This window comes from Pocillopora damicornis, chromosome 11, assembly GCF_964200805.1.
Source record: "Pocillopora damicornis chromosome 11, jaPocDami1.2, whole genome shotgun sequence".
Classification (NCBI taxonomy): domain Eukaryota; kingdom Metazoa; phylum Cnidaria; class Anthozoa; order Scleractinia; family Pocilloporidae; genus Pocillopora; species Pocillopora damicornis.
In genome coordinates this window covers 6136827-6156696 of record NC_142680.1, presented here as the reverse complement: position 1 = coordinate 6156696, position 19870 = coordinate 6136827, and the positions used below count along the sequence as shown (strand labels likewise).

The window sequence follows — 19870 nt, the reverse complement described above, 5'->3', positions numbered from 1 at the left end:
TTTGGAATATCAGATCATTTTAATCTGGGGTGTTGTTTATCTCTCAGACTTAATTAAAAAATTGAGCGAAGTCATCAAAGAATTGCGTTTTAGTTTTTATATGGAAAAGATAATTCCAAAATAGGCAGTTATTTCTGCTTACGGCAAGTACTTAGGGATATTCTTTTTACCGAATATAATGAATATTTTATCACGTTGAATTGGATCAAAAAGGTGTCCTTATGAAATGCTGATATTTAATAACTCTGGTTAAAGAACTTATGTAAATTTTGACTGCCGCTATTCTCCATTGCGTCTCTCGTAATTTATTTGGCTGATGCAAAATGAAGCTGATAATTTACGTTTATCTGTATCATTTAATATTCACTCGATGTGAACGCCATACCTCTCGAAAGTACGTCGTTAAGGCATTTAAGGTAAAAGCCGTGATTTCCACCGATAAAAATCATGAATTAGGTTAGAGTTGTGGGTTAAAAGTTGAACGTTTTATGTGCAAGCGTTTTTCGCCAAGAGAGTCGGGGATTGTCGCTGTGATATTGCGCAAAAAGGTAAGTGCCTTCCTGTGGTATTCCTTGTTGCGATGAAATGTTAGAAGATGGCTTTCTACTTCATGGTAAGAATAACAACTATTTCTTAGCCTTAAAACTTGCAAATACACAGTTATGTTGCGTATAACCTAGAGTATTTTGAACATCGATTACTCGCAGCAAATTACAACTTCATTGTAAAAAAAGAGGAAAAATGCTGGCAAAAAAATCGGTGCAACTTGGAGTTAATTTAAATGTAAGCGGACAACATCTTTCAAACAGATATTTTCCCCAAAATTACGTTCTCAAAGTTTGCTTTTTGTTTTGAAAAAAGTACTCGTTTAGGTACACAAATTAGGGCACAGTTTTCATATCGCTTCTTGAAAGACCACAAAAATTACCTGCTGCGTTTGAAAACGTCTGGAAAATTTCAAATTTATTCGGAAAAACATGCGAAGCTGAAACTAGAATATCAAGCGAAAGGAATCGATGACTGCTTTGTGTTTCACCAACTTTAGTGACTTCAGTGGAAAAAGTCTTGATAAAGTTCGAATTTTCCAGACATTATCGTGACAAAAACATTAAAAAACTTTTCCTTAGACCTTCCCTAGTGGATCATTATCAAAAATAACTAACGAGGTAAAGTAATTGATCAGCCAATCACGGCGACACCACGCAACGCGCTGAAATCGTCCAAATCAACGTTTTAACACCGTTAGAGCGCGATAAGCTTGCTTTGATTTTTACCGTTAATTTGGGAAATTTACCATCTATGGAATTGTCTTTGACGGAATCTGTTCGCGTCTATTTAAGGCGCTGATGGCTGTTTCAGAACAATTAGAAACACATAACACCGTCAAATAACAGATAAATAATAAATGCTGTATTTGACGTTCCACTGTGATGTTTTTCTTTTGAAACATCCCGCATGAGGAAAAAATCAGAAATAAAGTAAAGTGTTGACGTACTTTCACGTCGACTAGCTAATCAAAACTCGTGTTACTAACAGATTTATTTAAATGAATAATTCACGCTGTTTGGTTTTGTCTTCCGTTGCAAGACGTTGTACTGTCTAAAAGTTACTTTTGATGTTTCACGAAGAATCAAGACTAGAAAAAGAATTCGAGTGCATAGGTTGCACAAAAGTACTTCTTTACTGTACTGTGACATCTCACACTTTTCTTCTCAAGTTAAATAAAATTCCTTACTTTAGCGAAGTAAACTGATGTTCCTCGATCATACTCGTGTCCAGTCCTTTCTATGCGCGTGTAGTTTCGCTATTGCGCTCACCTCGTTTCCGCCTACCGTTAATATGCTTTGATTTTTTTTGATCATAGGATGCATTTAGCCTGGTACGCCCAATTTTTAAGACAAAGTCAGTAATGTTTTGCTTGGGTCGCAAATTCTCTTGAAAAATTTATCTTTAGCATTTTCGTTGGGACAGGCCACGAGCAGTCCCTCTTCTAAGGCGAAATCAGCGGAAAAAAAAATTGATATCAGTGCACCGTGCGGAACCTCTTCGCCCTACTACCAGAGTTCCGCGCGGCGCGCGAAAAAAAATTTCTTTTTTTTAGTGGATTTTTTTACTCGCGCGGCGCCCGACTTCGTCGAAAAGGAGGAAATGCTCTTTGTTTATCGTAAGGAAGAAAAATTATCAGCTTTTTGCTATCAAAGCTCTCCATTGAAACTGTTACGAGGTATTCATTCAATTAGTTATGGTTAATTGATCTGTTTACATTTAGTATTTAGGTAAGATTTGAATTCAATGCCCAAAGCCTCTTGGGTTTTCAGTTATCACTATGAGTTTCCTGATTTTAACTGTTTTGTTTTTATTCTTCGAACTAAAATTTTTCCAGAAAAAGTCTTGTGGTGTGCTTTGTTATGAATTTTTCAAATTGTTACGATTTATCCAATTATTTTGTTGTCGTTATTCGAGTCTTATGATTCAAAAGCTTGAAGGTGGCATATTTAGTTTTAAAATTCAGTGGTTTGTCCTTGGCCGTCATTAAGACTCGCCTCTAGAACAATAACTATCCAAAGGTAGCAATGTTTGACTTCGCTTTGGACTTACGCCAAATATATTATTTTGGTTTTAGAACTAAAATATTGGCCGTTTTATTGGTTGTGGTTCATTGGTGAGATTTCTGTGGAAGTATTTGCGCTAGTTTTCTGATAGGAGATAGCTAAACCCCCAAGGTCAGTTAGTTCGCGAGCACCTTCAGATAGTGTACGGTAGAGTTCGTAGTCAAAGTGTTTCAGACGAGAGAAGAGATCAAGAGAAGTGATTCTATTGTTAGTAGAGTTAGTAGAAATTACAGCAGTTGTGTTTGGTTGATCAATCCTTCACACCGTAATATCAGTATTAATATTAACTACACATTTCTTTTAGTAAGACCAGGAGAATTTCAGTGACACTCGGCTGTACCTCGTGCGCCACTATTTCGCTCTTACAACATTTTGACGTTATATGCGATCTCTTACTAAACAGACCCACGAGAACATGGAACTGAATCTAACCGTTTAACTAAGGATGTTAGGAACTCCAAAACAAATTGATAAGTTTGCCTTCTGCGCCTCAGAAATGTTTTCTCTAGTTGCTTTTTTTACTTTCTATTGACGTTTTAGGATATTTTCAACTCAGCAGAATGGACACTTATCTAACAAGTTGGCTTGTGTACCTACTCTTTATGACAAATTTTGCGATTTGGTAAGTCTTTAATTTTTATTTTCGTTAGCCAAATGGATTTTAACCTTGGTGTGATTTGCCCTGGAGCTATCACGACTACAATCCTTTACAAGTCACATTATACTTCAAAGTTCTCGGGACAATTATCAAACTAAAAGTCTCCTGTAATTAGAGAAAGAAGAAAGGACCTTACTCGTGTGCGTTTCAAGACACCCTTGAAACCAACTGCACTTTTTCTGATTGTTTCTAGGAGTCCAGTCTTACGAATTTTGTCGAAAATTTGAATTAACGTTATGCCCTTATTACCTAATTCTTTCTCGTTATTTGCAAAATGTTACAATAGAGACCTTGACAAAATTTCCCAGTAGGGGTGAGGTGGGGGGGGGGTCCTTCTCACTTTTTCCCTCACAGAGAGAGCGCCTACAGGTACCCTGACACCCCGCTCGGCAGCTTTTTCGGCTAGTTAAAAAAAGGAGGTGGATCGGGAGGCACCCGACCGAGTGACCCCTGGTGCAAGGTTGCCCCACTTAGCCACGCCCTTACACGTGAGGTGAATCTTGCTTGTATCTATATGTAAAATCTTAAATGATGCACGACGCACTTTTATCCCAACAGTGAGAAAGCTAAAATTGACAGGACAGAAATCGCCAATGGCACAGGCGTTTTGGCTAAGCTTTTGAATAAAACCTGTTACGACAAAAACGCCAGACCCCAGGCAGGAGGTAAATTCTCTTCAATGACCTCTGAAAACCGTTATGTGACACGACGTCTTTAACTCCAAAACTGATGGAAATGTAACTTGTTCTTAATTTCTTCTTTATCGTGGGCGGAAGGGGTGGTGCTGATGGATTTTTCCGGGGATCACATGGTTTTCAGGGTAACTCACCCTGAAAACCAAGATAATTCGTGGCCTATAGAGTAAAAAGTAGGTCTGAATAAAATTGACTGCCAATTTAAATGCCAGTGAGGAGGGATTGCAGAAATGTAACACAGACTTAAGGGGGGGAATGGGGGGAACAGTTACTCTGATTGTAACATGACTAATACCTACCGATCCCCCTCCTCCCCTCCCCCGACAATACCATTCTGGAAACAGGAGATGAGAAAAGACAAACGGATAATCTGGGCAAAGCCAAGCTCTCCAAACGAAGTTTTAGGAAAATATACGGCAAGCAGAAGAGAGAAATTTCTAATTAAATATTCTAACTTACAAGGAAAGGAATCACTGGAAATATTAATTTGAACGACAAACTAATGCAACGGGCTGAGTTAGTATCACTACGAAAACGAATTTACCGAGGAATCACGACAGTCCCAACTCTTCAAAATTCTTGCTTGACAAATTGATCCACTGAAAAGGGTGTTAATGAATACAAATTAGAAGAAAGCGAACTGAGGAAAGCAATTGAAATCGATCTCTTTTCCTTAGGGGAGCCAGTCACTGTAAGTCTCAGCATGGCGGTTCAATCTTTTACAAATATAAAGGAATCTAATATGGTGAGTAAATATTTTTCTTTTACTTGTGATTGCCTGAATGGTATTTTTAGTACTTGCTTTTCAATGGACAATACTTCCAATTTACACGACGATAATACCTTACCAAACGGGTTAGGAACATTGAATAAAGGGGTAAGTTTCTAAAAAAACTGTGGTGCTGCGTCGGTGGGAGAGTATAGCGGGTAATTTAGTGTTAACAACTGGGTTGAAAACGTAAATTAGCCACCGTAAAAGGTAAAAAAGCTGACGTTTCGAGCGTTAGCCCTTCGTCAGAGCGAACGCTCGAAACGTCAGCTTTTTTACCCTTTACGGTGGCTAATTTACGTTTTCAACCCAGTTGTTAACACTAAATTACGGGTTAGGAACATTGTCTTATCAAAATAAACAAATAGTAATAACTTTCTAAACAAATTCCCGCAGCAACCTAAGACCAGTGAAGAACACCCCTTAATTTTCTACCAAGGGTAAACCATATTTGGATAATTTCAAAATGATCGGTCATAGTGATATTGTTATGACCAGCCCCCCCTCATTGGCAGTCGATTTTCTATTGTCCACGCCCCCCCCCCCCCCTTTATAATCTATTGGCGATGACGACTGTCTGTTCCCCTGAGGACCACCACCCCTCCTTAACTCCAGGGGATAAATAATACTGACTACTCCCTGAGTGAATTCATTTTATTTACTTTTTTAACAGGAATTTACAACGTCAATGTTCTTACGTCAGGAATGGGTCGACTTAAGATTAGCACACAAGTTGAATGGGACGTTGCCAGTGAGAGGCGTTGATGTGCAGAAAATATGGCGTCCAGACACTTACTTCACCAACATGAACGATTATAAGTTGTACGAGGACAATCAACTGGCTCTGATATCAAGCAACGGTAGAGTTTACTTTAGTTCGAGGTAATTGAGAGAAAGTAGGCAATAATAGGGGCAGATGTAGAGGAGGGGTGCAGGGGTGCATCCCCCTCGGGATGACCTTCAGCTTTCTTCTATAATTTTACGGTCTTACAAAATCTGCTGTAACGTTTGTTGTGTAATCTTAGCAGTTCAAATTATGTTTTTTCCCTGTCAAAAGCTGTCTTCTTCGTTGTCTGCTTTAAAATTTTGTTTACGCCCTCCGTTGATAACGTCATTTATAATCTCTTACCCAGATCGTACCGTGTAATTGTAACTAAGTTATGAAGGTGCAACCCCTTGGCCGTGAAAGGTTTGGGTACGAGACTACATCATTCCTCAGTAGTGCACCCCCTTCTAGGAAAATTCCTGGATCCATCCTTGAATAGCAGATATGAACAAACCGATCCCTCTTCAAAATGACTCATGCGTTTGATCATTTTCATGAATTGTGCGCAATCTACATCTTAACGCTTTATTGGCTACTGCCATCATCATTATTATTGTAATTGTTATCATCATCATTATTATCAATGATCTAATTATTTACATCAGAAGGAAAACGCCCAGAATTCTTTGTTGTCTAATAAACTCCAGTCTGATTCAAACCTCTCCTCCCCCCTTCCCCCCACTTTAAATTGTTTCGGTTTTCACCATCACTGACTTATTTAGAACTTAACTAAGCTTGGAAGCAGGTGTTGTGGGAACAGTCGACTCCCATGATTTTATTTTTTAACTCTCCCCTCTAGCTGCTGCAAATTTCCTTACAAAATAGGTACGGAATTTGGTGTTAGATCAAGATAACAACTTCTACCTGATAAGTTTGAGTATTCTCATTACCTGTTTACTGAATAATTTATGGATATTACAGAGAGGTTTCATTTTGATCATTGTGGGAGTTAAAGGATTATGTTAGAAATGTTCTTTCTTCTGTGGCAGGTTAGTTGTAGCTGCCTCCTGTCGAATGTATTTACAAAAGTTTCCCACAGACGTTCAAAAGTGCAGCCTTGTTCTTGAAAGTTGTAAGTGTGGGCTGGGTTTCTTACTTTTAATTAGGTTTTTTGTGCCTAATTTTGTGCGCTGAATACAGACTTAATTTACAGTAAATATGAGAGTTGAGATCTCGGCTACTGTGGGATTAATCTGAGGTCCGTCGCTCTGATACGAAGGCCGCTAGCAAAACGGAACGGACTCGTTCCAGCCTCCTTTCTCGATATTTACAAAAGAGGAACTTGGAATAGTGTAGTAAATATTACTGACTAAGCATTCCGTTTGGTGTTTCCTTTTTCAAGTTGCCTTTACCAGAGACATGGTGGAATATCGATGGCAGTACCCCAAACCAGTGAATATCCTCGATATGGAGCTGGCAGAATTTGATTTGACCAAAACTGAATATATTAAGAAAGATGTGGAGTATGTAGCAGGTATTTAAGATTTACTTAATGCCCCCCCAGGGATCTATAGAGACGGAATACTTTACTGAAGATGTAGAGTACGTTGCAGGTACAATTTTAAATATAGGTTTAGTCCACATGTCTGCAAGGTGAAAATTCAAGAAATTTAACCCAGGAAAAATAATTCTTCTTAGAAAGATGTTTATTTCGTCTAGTCAAGTGCTTAGGACACACACAAAAAAACTCTAGGTACTCATAAGAAATCGAACCTCTGAGCCTCAGATTCCGAGCTCAGATGCTATACTACTCGAATCACGGCGACTCTACAGTGAGCCAGGCCTCTATTAAGTCCATTTTTGACACACGTCCTGCATTCTGCTATGATCAGCAATGTCGAAAGGATTATGTGTCTAGAAATATTAGCAAGATGTCGTAAAAGAATAAGCAAGATGGTAAATTTTGAGCTCAGTTTAGAAAGAGAGAATGATGTTTTCCGTCTTATCATGAGCGTAGGAAAATTTCTGAGTCCCTATGAGGAATAGAACCTCAGACCAGACCTTCTTCAGGCTAGTTCGACCAGACCAGACCTTCTCCAGGCGAGTTCGACCATTTGTGACAATCGTTAAGAGATTCTCACTATAAATCCCTGTTTCGCTTGCAGGTAAATACCGTGACATGATCGTAACCTTCACATTCAGTCGTCGGATCGGTTACTACCTCATTAACTTCTACGTTCCTTGCATCATCATGGTTATTATGAGCTGGATTGTGTTTTGGATTGATCGAGACAACATTGGCGACCGAATAGCTCTCGGGATCACGACCGTCCTCACAATCGTATTTTTACTGGGTTCCAGTAATAGCACTATGCCCCGAGTCAGTTACCCGAAGGCTATCGACTGGTACATGATGACTTCGTTCATCTTCGTGTTTATGTCGCTAATCATGTGTCTGTTGATCTTCCGGTTTGATCGAAAGAAGAACAAAGAGCAGCGCCCGCCGAGGTCGGTCAGCGGTGAACCTCCAGCTGAGGCAATTTCGATGCAGGTAAATTTGTAACAATTCGATAAAAGCTACCAAGACACTTTCAGAATGAAGTTTCTTGCACAACAACAAAATTAACATCCCCGCCAGTCCCCTCCACATAAAATACTAACTTTGAATCATTCTAATAACTCTAGATATCAGAAGAGCCAGACATTCGGAGCCGTGTTTCATACTACGTGGCAGACTCTCAAGGAGCTGTGTATCCCATCGTTCGCAGCGTGTCTGGTCTCAAAAAGAAAACCCTCTTAACGCCACGCTTTCCCAAGAGGCTTTGCGGACTGCCGGTGAAAGTCACCCGAGATAACCTTGGAGTGGCGCTAAACAATCTCTGTAGATTTCTCTTTCCATCCTCGTTTCTCTTGTTCAATCTTGTGTATTGGGTTGGCATAGCCTAAGTTTGCTGGGAACCAAGAAAGAGTAAAAACTTTTGAATGTATATCTTTGTCACGCACCCTGGTGATGGGCTTGAAAAGTCGGCTATGGTTTGGTTAACAAGTTGAGTTTTTTATTTCTCGTATCGGTAAAGTTCCTCGTTTTCATATGAAAAAGTTCGGTTCTGTTTACTGAATGAGAAAGCCCAATTATTAAAAGTTAAAACATGTTACGTCGGTTATACTCTTCTCCGATAAGTTCAACATCTGGGTATTCATTCTAAACGAACTTTTTACACTGAGGATTAAAAAAAAAAAATCGAACTTTCCGTATATACCTCACAAGATCTGATCGTCAATTTTCCCCTCTAGCCGCTTTACATTTCCTTGTAAATTAGTTACGAAAATTTGGTGTCAGATCAATATAACAACTTTTACCTGATAAGTTTGAGTATTCTCAATTCCGGTTTGTAAGATAAACTATGGGTAATTTAGGGAGAAGCTGTGTGTTAACCACTTCTTGAAGTTAAAGTGTAAAGTTCTAAGGGTAGATAGATCTAAACACACTCAAGCTATCCTAAGAAACGCCTCTATATGAGATAACATAAAAGTAAGTTTGACTTTTGATCGTGGATAAGTGCAAAACACCTTTCGAGAAACTAACCCCATAAAATGGACTGAAGAACAGCTCTACTGAGTCTTATAAAGTTCAATATGAGGGGATGATTTTACAGTCGACTATCGATCCAGACAATCCAGATCAACACTCTTTGCTTAACAAGATACGTCTCTGAATCTGAACTTCTAAGGCCTACAAAATGAAAATTTTAAACTGATAACGTTGAAAAAAAAAACTAATTAAGAAAACTGTCAAAACCACACTCTACAAAAAAAAATCGATTCAAAGCATTCTTTACTATTACAAGACGAATGATATTTACGAGAAGGGTACTGAAGGTTAAATTTACATGGGTGTTTTGTCCTCTTAACTGACTTTTTAAGGAATAAGCCGTTCATAGCGGCATTGAATAGAAGCAATAATTTTTTTTGTAAAGAGCATTTTCAATTGAGTGTTGAAATTAGGGCTGCATTTTGATTGCTTTATTTCGCTGTGGCAAGTCTACAAAATTCGCGCCATCCTCGCGACCAATCAGATGCGAACTGACCAATCGCCATTTCTTCTTTCATACTTTCCCGCGCTTCACAGAGGTTGCTTGGTTTTTAACGTTGAGTTCTACCAGGCTCCTTTTGGTATTTTCCTTCGTTCTTACGGGCTCTTGTGATTGCTTTGGTTTTGATTTAGCGACACTCAATCGAAGAGCACTCTACATATAAGCTTAGCTGTATTTGTGAATGAGGGCTATTGCATTGGTTATTGAAAATACCTGTCGAAATGTAAATTGTGATAAAGTAAACCAATAAAGACAGGAATAAAATAATGAAAAAAACAAAAACAAAAACACAACACAACATGAGTAGCAACAACTTGCACTGAACCGGGAGAGGGACATTCGTCATAAAACTATATTTCATCTCTCCTTTAAGATCTAAACTGTCTCCTTAACCAAGTTATTTTTGGTTTTCGTTAAATCGAACTACAATGATTCACTTCATTGAGGGATGGCCGGTCGATTTCCAAACGGGTTAGGAAAGGAGCGAAGAAGGTTAAACTCGGTTCGCATTCCCCAACTCCTTCCCACATTCCCTTCGGAGTGAGCCTGGGAAAAATAGAGAAGGTTCAAAAACCTTTGGGGGCTGGGAAAAGAGAAGAAGTTTACCTACAAACTGCTCATGATCAAAATTTCTAAAGGCGTTCCCGATAACGGAGTCATGTACTCGGTCTGTATGACGACTTAGACAATATATATTTACAGTCACTGACGAAGTAAACCGCTGCAACGAGTTGAAGTATCTTAGGATACTGTTTTTCACTTTCCCGTCATACCCAGGACCTCTGTTGATAATGACCAGTGTTGTTTCGTGAGTTTGGGCCGATCAAATACCTCGTTTCCTGTAGGAAGCAAGAGGTTTAGGACGCTGTATTTGAAGTCTTGAAAATGCCTTGTTCAATTCCTCTCGAGTAGATCTGTTTGTATAAAGGGAGGGGAGGGGAGGGAGTAAGTTTCTAAAGAAACCGTGGTGCTGCGTTGGTGAAAGTACGATAAGTTACTTTGGTTTTACCAACTGAGTTGATAATTTAATTTGGCCACGTGAAAGAGTTTCTAAGGCTGGTGTTAGCACTTCGGCGGAGCGAATAAAGGAATTGTGGATTGTGTGTCACAGATCCGCTGGTAGTTTTAAGAGAACCACTTTGCGGCTTTCATGAGCATCTTTTTTTAAAATACGCACAACTTGGAACACAGAGGGAGACCTTTCAGTAAAGTTATTTTCCCTATGCGTCTTAACTTAGTAAAAAAACCTTGGTTATTTAAAGGCTCGTATTTTGAGCAGAGGCTGTTGTCAATGCGGCTGTTTACCTCATTAAGAAGTACACAGCTCTCATTTCGAGGAGACTATTTGCGCGTCTACGCGGGCTGATAACTCAGCGATGGCACGTTTCAGACGTGGAGGGTCTGTGAAGAAATATATAAACAGCTCCCTTTCCATAAGCTTCAGGTTATCAGAGCGAAGTACCTGGAGACGAAAAAAATCAAAACGACGTCACGGAAACTCAACTTACGACACTGACAATTCTCCACCACTTCAGTGAAGAGTTTATCCACAATGTAAGTATTCATTGCTTTACCTTTTTCTTGGCTTCACAGTCTTTGATAATATCTTTAATGGATTTCTCTAAGGTGACCAGAAGTTCATCAAGCTGACTGAGACCATCCGCAATACGCTGAAAAGGAAGCAAAGTAAATTTAAGTCATTAAACGCTCAAAGAACATTCTACTAACGTTAGAAAATGACCGAATGTTCTTTAACAAAGAGGATTATGCTTGTGCCGTGGTGGAATACTGTATGTAAGAATGTAAGATGACTGCGCTCAAATGCGGCTTTAAAAGGCGTTTAAGGTTACGTAGCCTGAAAATGATTATACTTGTGTCACACAACCGCGTTAAAACCGCGGCTTTAAACGATGTTTAACATAACCTTGTTTTTATCGCAAGATGATCATTACCTGTGGACTCAACTGAGGAAGACCACCAGTCGTGGCAGATTCTCCATACATCGTCTTTATACCCTGTTTAAGGTTACTCTCCCTATAATAGTGTTAAAAGATTTAGTTACTGATCGACGCTGAACATGTTTAGCTTTCTCAGTTACCATTAAATGATACTTTCAGAAATACCATTACGTTGTTGAGCCTCACACATGTAGGTCAGTGGCTGCATGTTGACGCTCATGCATCTCACTGCACATGCATGGCGTGTTGTTCATCGCACGCAAACAGTAAACTTCAACGCGTCGCTAAATTCTGCAAACTTGTCTTTGTATTCCCTTGACACAACCAGTCTCACTTTCCCCCATCTGTCATAATTTAAATCTCTACAAGAACACCTAGAATCCGACAATTTGAGTCTAAAAACTGACACGGATGTCCCGTCATAGCGATAACTGCCTGCGGTACAGATTCCATGGAAATTGTAAAATTGTACTGTGACACAACCAATATCCTACTTTCCCCTCTCCCCCCGACTATAAATTATGACCAGTCGCTAAGTTGCTTTAAAGTTAAAATACACAAGTTTATTCAAACAAAACGTAAGACAAGCGAATGATGAGAACTTACAGTTGTTTCCAGGCTTCCTCCTGTCTGCTGCCCGAGGTGGCCAGGGACATAGTGAATGATTCCAGACGTCCAGCTAACTGCTGACTCCATTCCACCAGCTGACTATACGCTAGAAAAATCTCCTTCTTGCTTTCCTCCTCCCCTTTGGGTGAGCTTTCAAGAACACGATACAACCCCTCCATAAAATGGTCTCGGCTGTCAATTGTCCCACGGGATGGGTGGGGAGGGTGAAGGGCATGTTCGTCCATAATTGTCTTTGGAAATTGTTAAGGTAATGAGCTGAACATAGTGTGTTACTTCTCAAGCGAGAAAATACAGTACTAAAAGCTATCCGTGAAACGACCTAAACTAAAGACATTGGAACTGTCAAGATGTATCTAAGCATGTAAAAGGTCATGTGCACTCACTACCCCATATTAGACGTTCGAAGTTTCGTTTCCGTAAACAATAATGTTAAAAGCCATGTGCCATCATTTGATTCACACTGAAAAAACTTCTCATGTTACAGTGCTCACGTATACAATCTAAGTTACTGTATGTAATGTAGCACCGCACAATGTCACCATCGGTGGTATAAAACGTCCCCTCCAATCCACTCAATATGACAGGGTAATTTGGTATCATTAACTGATTCGATAATACCAAATTACCCTGTTATACTCTCCCACCGACACAGCACAGCAGTTTCTTTAGAAACTTATCCCCTTCACTCAGTTTGACAACTGCGCTTAAGAAATTACAATTGACAACGTAAGGGTGCATAAAAGCAAAGGCCTCCCCATATTTTGTGCCATGATTGAAGCTCAACTTGAAAATGTTACCAGCAAGAAGAGAGGTGTGCTTTTTTGTGAAATTTTGCAATTGTTCTTGAAAGAATTGGTCACTGTATGTACAAGATACAAATCGCGCATCGATTCCATTGACTGCATCACCAAGTGTACTCTCCAAGGTGCTAAACAAACGATGAATGTTACGGTTCTTGCGTCCTTCAACCTCAAGTGCCATTGAGAGAAACTCGTGCCGAGAACGTTGAAGCAAAAGTTGGGTGATGACCTAACAAACAAAAGAAGTAAGATTGTTGGAAAAGTAAATGGCAATTTTGGGAAAACCTCTGATTAACAGGCTTTTGCCTACTTCATATACAAGTGTATTCACCAAGAAGAGTTACCACAACCGTTTTACGATATCAACACCATGGTACTGAACTGTGGTGCTACGTCGGTGGGAGAGTATAGCAGGTAATTTAGTGTTAACAACTGAGTTGAAAACGTAAATTAGCCACCGTAAAGGGTAAAAAAGCTGACGTTTCGAGCGTTAGCCCCTCGTCAGAGCGATTGGAGGAATTGTGATCAATCGCTCTGACGAAGGGCTAACGCTCGAAACGTCAGCTTTTTTACCCTTTACGGTGGCTAATTTACGTTTTCAAATCAGTTGTTAACACTAAATTACCATGGTACTGACTTTTTCAAGGTCCATATGTGTCACGCGTCCTATACGCTGCTATGATCAGAATGTTGAAAGCCTCATGTGAGCAAACATGAGAGGAATAAAGAAAAAAAACCCACCTGCTCTTGTTTGGATGTGAAGTAGTCTTGTCTTGCTATTTTCAATTCATAGTCCCCTTTCAAGATACTTGTTGCTTGGAGCTCCCCCAGCTCCTGCACCAACCCAGGAAGGGCCTTCTCGGTGAGCTCTCCAATCTCCATCTTGACTTGGGAAAGAGCCTTTTGTACCTCAGTCAATTTGGCACTAGTGAGAAACAGATACTGATTTAGGAAAGTTGGTAAGAGCATAGGTTTTAGAGTATCAATTGAAAATTTGTTGGATCGTCGACAGGATGGGTGGATGGTTTGTCAGCCGAGAGATCAGTCAGTTAACCTGTCAGTCAAACAGCCAATTAGTCAGACAGACAGAGATCTGTGTGATATTCTGTCAGACAGTCTATAGGTCAGCCTAACAAACAACCAGTGAGTCAGTCAAGCTGTTAGTCAGTCAGACAGTCAGACAAAGAGTCTATGAGTGTCACTCAGTCTCTCAGTCGGATAAATATGAATAAAGGGGGTAAGTTTCTAAAGAGACTGTGGTGCTGCGTCCATAGGGGGTATAACAAGATATTTCAACTGAGTAGATAATGTTAATTAACAATGGTAAAGAGTTTCTAAAGCTGTCATTTGAAGCCTTATCTCTTCAACAGAGTGAGTATCAGCCAATATTGTCAGACAGTCAGTATGTCAGTCTAACAAGCAACCAGTCAGTCAGTCAGTCAAGCTGTTAGTCAGTCAGTGCGTCAAAGAGCCAGTTCTTGGTCAGTCAGTCAGTCAAATGTTTAATATGTTATTCTGTCATATAAGCAATGCATCTTAAATTCAAATCATCTATCAGTCAGTCTGCCTTCTGGCTAATCCAGTAATCAGGTTAGGTTGACTACTAATTAAATAAGTAAAAAATTCAACTTACAGCTAATCACAGCATACAGTATCTTAAACCTATCTCTCTTTCACACTACTGTATGTTTACTACAATTACTACCAACAACAAAAACAAGATATTGGTATAACATTGTGTAAATGTGACTGACCTTAACATATCACTGCTTGGTGGGTTTGTTTCCCATGACAAGTTTTTTAGCTTCTCCTCAGCTACACTAACTGCTGTAGTAACTCCTGATGCTGTTGCCATATTATGAATTCTTCTACTTTCACTTGAGGCATAACTGAGACCACACAAAAAACAGAAAATAATTATAATCCATGTAAACTGAAATAAAGGGGTTTTATTGTATGTACAGTGAATCATTTTATTTTTACCCAGGGCAAAATTTGCACGACCTGGTTGGGATCAATATCAATATCTGGGCAACTGCCCACCTACCCCTCCCCTAACCCAGCATTAACCCTAACTTGTTATCAATTGACTGTTGTTGAGTTAGGGGAGGGGTAGGTGGGCAGTTGTACAGATACTGATATTGATCACCTAGTTGCACTATCTAAACAGTCAAAGACTTAACCCCAAACAGTGACTGACATCTAATTTCTCCTTACAATATCATCCCTGAATCAAACATTAGGGTAATGAGAATAAAGGAAATAATCACCAACTAAAGAAGTTCTTGATTGTTAAACAAATTCTCCTTATAAGCACCTTAGAAAATGTAGGAGAACAGTATGGAGACTATGCATACTGATGCTTGGGTGTAAAGGGTTGAATTAAATAAAAACTTACACAGATTGCAGTCTTGCAAGCTCTTGACAGTCATTGAGGTTAACTTCATTATTCTCACCTGAGAGAATTAGAAATGATCTTTCAGGAAAATTGTATGGAAGATTAAATTCAAGAAGGGAAATCTGGAGAAAGGTATGAATAAGAAAAAGGAGGTGAAGGGGGAAGAGAACAAGAGGTAAGGAGGCAGACATGCACGTCAGGACAATGTTAGAAATCAGTTTTTTTTTTCCCGTCAACATTAGAAAAGAACAGCTGCAGTAGGTTAATAAAAAATTTACAATGTACATCAGAACTTCTTCCCTCTTGGATAATTTAGCCTGAGTAGTTACTTCAGTCTAAGTGTATGAGAGAGACATTTTGAACATCACAACTTATGATACAAAAAATATTGTGCAACACAAATCTACAGTGTAGGTACATGACAGTTAGACACTGTAGGATTCAGTCCCTGTACCTCTCACTAGCAGAGTCGAAGGATCACTTATTTCCAGTAATTCATATCTTGATCTCTCTTGTCCTCCAGCCATCTCAGCAATTCCCTGGAAAAAATTTAATTGTAGCATGTTCAACCCTTTAAAGCAAATATCTGAAAGCTGAGTAACTTTGACCTCAAACTAAGGATAAGCTGTATTATGTCTGGTTAATTATATCCAAGTACATGATCATAGCTGTGTAAAATGCTAAGAAGAGCTGGCTATGAGTGGGACATGACAAAATTTATCCTGTACATCATCAATACATTCAAAAACAGACAAGTGATGAGAATAAAGAAAAATATAAATTAAGGGATTTAAATTAGTTGATCCAATACTAAATTCTATGAACTACGTACAACATCATAAGAACTGTATGGCAGACAGCAAGGAGGATTATATGTACAGATGAGATCTTGGTAGTTGAAGGGTTAATTACACTCAATTTTTGATGGTTGCCGTTTCTCTTGTACTTTCATTTACCTCAAAGAACTGTTTCCTGGTATAAGCAGTTAGTTCTCCAGTAAATCTTTCCTCAGATGTGAAGTAACTGTCATAGGGCAACTGTGATAAAAATGGAGCCGAATCATTCCCACCTAGAATGAGGAGATAATTTCAAAAATTTGCGTGACCATCTACACTGTACATGCAAGATTTACAAAAGAGAAAAAGGTACATATGATGCACATGATTTATGGATAATCGATTTAGTTTCACAAGGGGTGATATGCATGTGCTTACTTACAGTCTACATCAATCTACATATCTGATGGCTCACCTTCTTCTCCCCCATACAATGCTACCATCTGTGAAACAGATTGTTCTAACTGCTTCAAACTGGAGTTCATCTGAAGATTTAAGGAAAAATAGAGAATTAATTGAATATTATTACCTCAGTATCTTAAGTTTACCATACTTTTGTAGACAGGCCTCAAGAAGCAAAACAAGAAAAAGTTTTAGTTTGATGGAATACACTGATAATTGAAACCAATAAATGGTTTCAAAACAAATTATTTTTTTGACATGTACCTGAGTATTGTCTGCTTGACTGGACTCAAGGCTACTCTTGTATTTTTGTTTATGCTCCTGAACAACACCACTAAGTTTGGAAAGTTTTTGAGTCAAACCTGCATGATGAAGACTGAAAAAGTACAAAGGCTAAATTGTTAGCTTAACAAAAATGTACTGGTACAGTGTGGATACCCACTGTTTTACATGGATGGATTGCATAATATTAGCTTCAGAAAATGCTAATTGAATGTACGACAGTAAACAGTTGAAAGAGAGAAGACAAAATCAACAGGGACAAATGTGAAAAAAAGCCTAGAACTGCATGACCTTACTGAAGGAAACAAGTCGACTGAATGGAAGTGGTTTGAGAAGAAAATTAGAAATTTTAAACATTCTGGTACTGATAACTTTCCCATTTCAGTACTGTTGTGTATAACACTGTGGTCTAGAATTTAACAAACGCCAAACAAGATCCTCTTTTCAAACTTTATCTGTTGTTTGGGTGAAAACATGTTGCATAAACAAAAACAGTGATTAGAAAAGTTTTTTATTCAATTCATGTAATCATTTTTTGCTGATTACTTTTGATGGATACAATAAACTAAGCTTGGAAAGAGGGAATGTCTGTACTGTTATTTTAGAATATAGAAAGAAATAGGTTAGTTTTATAAGTTGTTTGGTATTTAAAAATAAACATTTATCAATTAACAACTGCATTGCTAAGTGGAGGTTGGGTGCCTGGAACATCCAGAAGCTGCCACTTGTTACAACAAACAACTTCTTGCTCAAAGCACATATAAGAACCCCTCAAAGGAAGAGCCCATGGAATTCCAATGCATGCTTGTATGCAAAAAACCCACTGACTACTTGAGAACGCTAATGCTCTTTGTTGTTAACTCAGTTAAATCGCACTTAACTGCATTGAAATAGCTTCTTACCTTAATTTATTCCTTTGTGAAACTATTTTTTGTAGTCTCTGTTTTGTCGTTTGAACCTCTTTCCCTAGCAAGTCAACCTCGTTTCTGCCAGTACAAAATGTAAAATGCCACAATTAATAATTGCGACAATACTATTAGCAAAAAAGGTATCAGTGCAAAAATCAAACAAGCAGGCTAAGCTATAAAAGGGAAATATGAAAGAATATTTATTAATATGTTGCTGAAAGCACCCCTTGGGCAGTATGAAGCCAATCCTGTGTTCTGATTGGCTATCCAAGGGAGCCAGATGGGGTCATCTTGCTCCCTTACGATTGCCCACTTTGATCCTGTGCAGCAGAAAAAACTTATAACCAAACTTGGTTGGTCAAGATGGCTGGATATCAGCCTCATACTTCTTGTGCATCTTCATGGACCTCAATTTTGTCTCAGTCCTTAAAAATGCAAAAAAAGAACTCTGCCAATATCCAGCCATCTTGACCTCACATTTGGTTAATAACATATATGCCATTTAATCCATATAATAAATTACTGGCATTGGCACCTCTCAATGTAACATCAAAAAGAAATTAAGTGTGCTTATTATATGATTAAATCAAAACATGATAATAGTAATAACACAACAGTGCTGGCAAATGGATTGGGGATGTACACTTTACCTCAATGTTTCACCAGAAAACTCTTCTTCCTCATGCAACAATATTGACAAAGTCTTTTCAACTTGATCACTCTAAAAAAATATAAATTGTGTGAACTTCTTAACAAAATACCCATGGTGAGTATGTAGTTTTCTATTCTGTTTTGAAATGACAGTAAAGACTATGGTAATACGTTCATCCCCTTCAGTTGTATTGATTCCTTTGGAGTTTTATGGAGGTTATCTTACCAACAGCTGTACAAGCTTTTACATGTATGAGTAGATAGTGGTACATACATGTGGTAGAGTGGAAAACAACCAACCTCAAGAATATGTGCACCAGATGACTGCAGTTCATCAAATCTGCAAAAATAATGGATTCAATTTAGTTACACACTTCTTTAACCTTTGACCTCTATGAGTGGTTAGTATCTAATTCTTCCTTACAATATCGCCCCGGAATCACACCACATGAAATACATGAGAATAAATGAAATGATCACCAACTAAATAAGCTATTGATTGTTAAACAAATTCTCCTTCTCAACACTGTGGAAAAGCATGGAGAACTGTATGGTGAATATGTATGTTGGTTTTAGGGTGTGAAAGGTTAAATTCATTTATTTTCTAAAGAAAAGGCTTTTACAGGGCTTTTGAGAAAAAAGCAGATGTACAGTGTAAATAGCAGATTTCTTGCAGATACACCATAGTAAAGGGAAGTGTCTACTTATGTTACTTGTACATGTAAACCTTAAGGTTGTTGTTATCTTTGTTACTGTTGTTTTCCTTTTTCCACAGGTTGATTGAGCGTTAAGTGTTTCTGGGCACAATAATAGTAACAATTAAGAGGTATATGTATAGACACTCTTAATATGAATTGCGGTTGTTTCGCTAATAACTAGTTCGCTAACGTATGAGATCGATTCGTTGATGTCTTGGCGAAACAACCAACGAGACATTAGCGAACTGCCCTGAGACTTTAGGGAAACGACCTAAATGTACAGCTGTAAGACTCGAGAGTAGCAAACTACTGTAGTCATTAGCGAAACGACTCTTAAGTCTCTGTTTCTCTCACCTCTTAAGATCTTCAAGAGATACCACATTTGACTCGTGTACATTTTCAAAAAACCATTCCAGGAATGGAACAATCGATTCGCAATCGAACAGCCATTCCAAACTGTCTCCTTCAAATTGATTTGCCTTAGGATAGCCGATGCGAGACAACGCACTGAGTATCTTAGCTCCCTGATTCATTCTATCGTATGTATTCCTCACATGGAAACTGATTTAAAATATTCGGTTCCTACTCTCTCTCTCCATACATATGTCTAAAAGAGATTGGATACCGAATATAATGACCAGCGAAACCAAGAAGAGAGAATTACGTGTGCGCCATTTTGGTTTTCCCGCGTAGAACCATTGCGCATGACATAA

The 19870-nt window shown here is 38.6% G+C and overlaps 2 protein-coding genes across 6 annotated transcripts; one reads left to right on the top strand and one right to left on the bottom strand.

Annotated features, from left to right (window-relative positions):
- Positions 1 to 331: 331 nt before the first annotated feature.
- LOC113683715 (glycine receptor subunit alpha-3-like) lies at positions 332 to 9882 on the top strand. 2 transcript variants are annotated; one of them, XM_089187485.1, is made up of 9 exons: positions 332 to 548; positions 3153 to 3234; positions 3829 to 3935; positions 4643 to 4710; positions 5408 to 5616; positions 6550 to 6632; positions 6903 to 7034; positions 7666 to 8051; positions 8186 to 9882. In XM_089187485.1, the coding sequence occupies exons 2-9, from the start codon at positions 3173 to 3175 to the stop codon at positions 8444 to 8446; spliced, it is 1308 nt and encodes a 435-aa protein (XP_089043611.1). In that variant the 5' UTR covers positions 332 to 548; positions 3153 to 3172; the 3' UTR covers positions 8447 to 9882. The 2 variants fall into 2 exon arrangements, with proteins under 2 accessions (XP_089043611.1, XP_089043612.1); XM_089187486.1 differs by having other exon boundaries at positions 429 to 548; positions 3172 to 3234.
- Positions 8313 to 19868, bottom strand: LOC113683735 (HAUS augmin-like complex subunit 3). Of its 4 annotated transcripts, none has more exons than XM_089187484.1 (17): positions 19512 to 19863; positions 18760 to 18799; positions 18459 to 18529; positions 17803 to 17886; positions 16883 to 16994; positions 16632 to 16701; positions 16337 to 16449; positions 15835 to 15919; positions 15381 to 15438; positions 14737 to 14871; positions 13724 to 13907; positions 13059 to 13211; positions 12159 to 12412; positions 11547 to 11628; positions 11169 to 11264; positions 10900 to 11056; positions 8313 to 8451 (listed from the first exon to the last, which is right to left on the bottom strand). In XM_089187484.1, the coding sequence occupies exons 1-16, from the start codon at positions 19688 to 19690 to the stop codon at positions 10922 to 10924; spliced, it is 1851 nt and encodes a 616-aa protein (XP_089043610.1). In that variant the 5' UTR covers positions 19691 to 19863; the 3' UTR covers positions 8313 to 8451; positions 10900 to 10921. The 4 variants fall into 4 exon arrangements, with proteins under 4 accessions (XP_089043610.1, XP_089043609.1, XP_089043608.1 ...); XM_089187483.1 differs by lacking the exon at positions 8313 to 8451 and adding an exon at positions 8538 to 10433 and having other exon boundaries at positions 19512 to 19864; XM_089187482.1 differs by lacking the exon at positions 8313 to 8451 and adding an exon at positions 8538 to 10508.
- Positions 19869 to 19870: the final 2 nt, after the last annotated feature.

What these genes read in the sequence shown, in the direction of transcription:
- LOC113683715 (XM_089187485.1), top strand. Translation starts at nt 3,173, where the DNA reads ATGGACACTTATCTAACAAGTTGGCTTGTGTACCTACTCTTTATGACA. An exon ending in ATGACAAATTTTGCGATTTG is followed by an intron (nt 3,235 to 3,828) that starts GTAAGTCTTTAA and finishes TTATCCCAACAG; the next exon opens with TGAGAAAGCTAAAATTGACA. An exon ending in CTGAGGCAATTTCGATGCAG is followed by an intron (nt 8,052 to 8,185) that starts GTAAATTTGTAA and finishes TAATAACTCTAG; the next exon opens with ATATCAGAAGAGCCAGACAT.
- LOC113683735 (XM_089187481.1), bottom strand. Translation starts at nt 19,690, where the DNA reads ATGAATCAGGGAGCTAAGATACTCAGTGCGTTGTCTCGCATCGGCTAT. An exon ending in TCACAAAGGAATAAATTAAG is followed by an intron (nt 16,995 to 17,802) that starts GTAAGAAGCTAT and finishes GTACTTTTTCAG; the next exon opens with TCTTCATCATGCAGGTTTGA. An exon ending in CCAGGAAACAGTTCTTTGAG is followed by an intron (nt 15,920 to 16,336) that starts GTAAATGAAAGT and finishes AATTTTTTCCAG; the next exon opens with GGAATTGCTGAGATGGCTGG.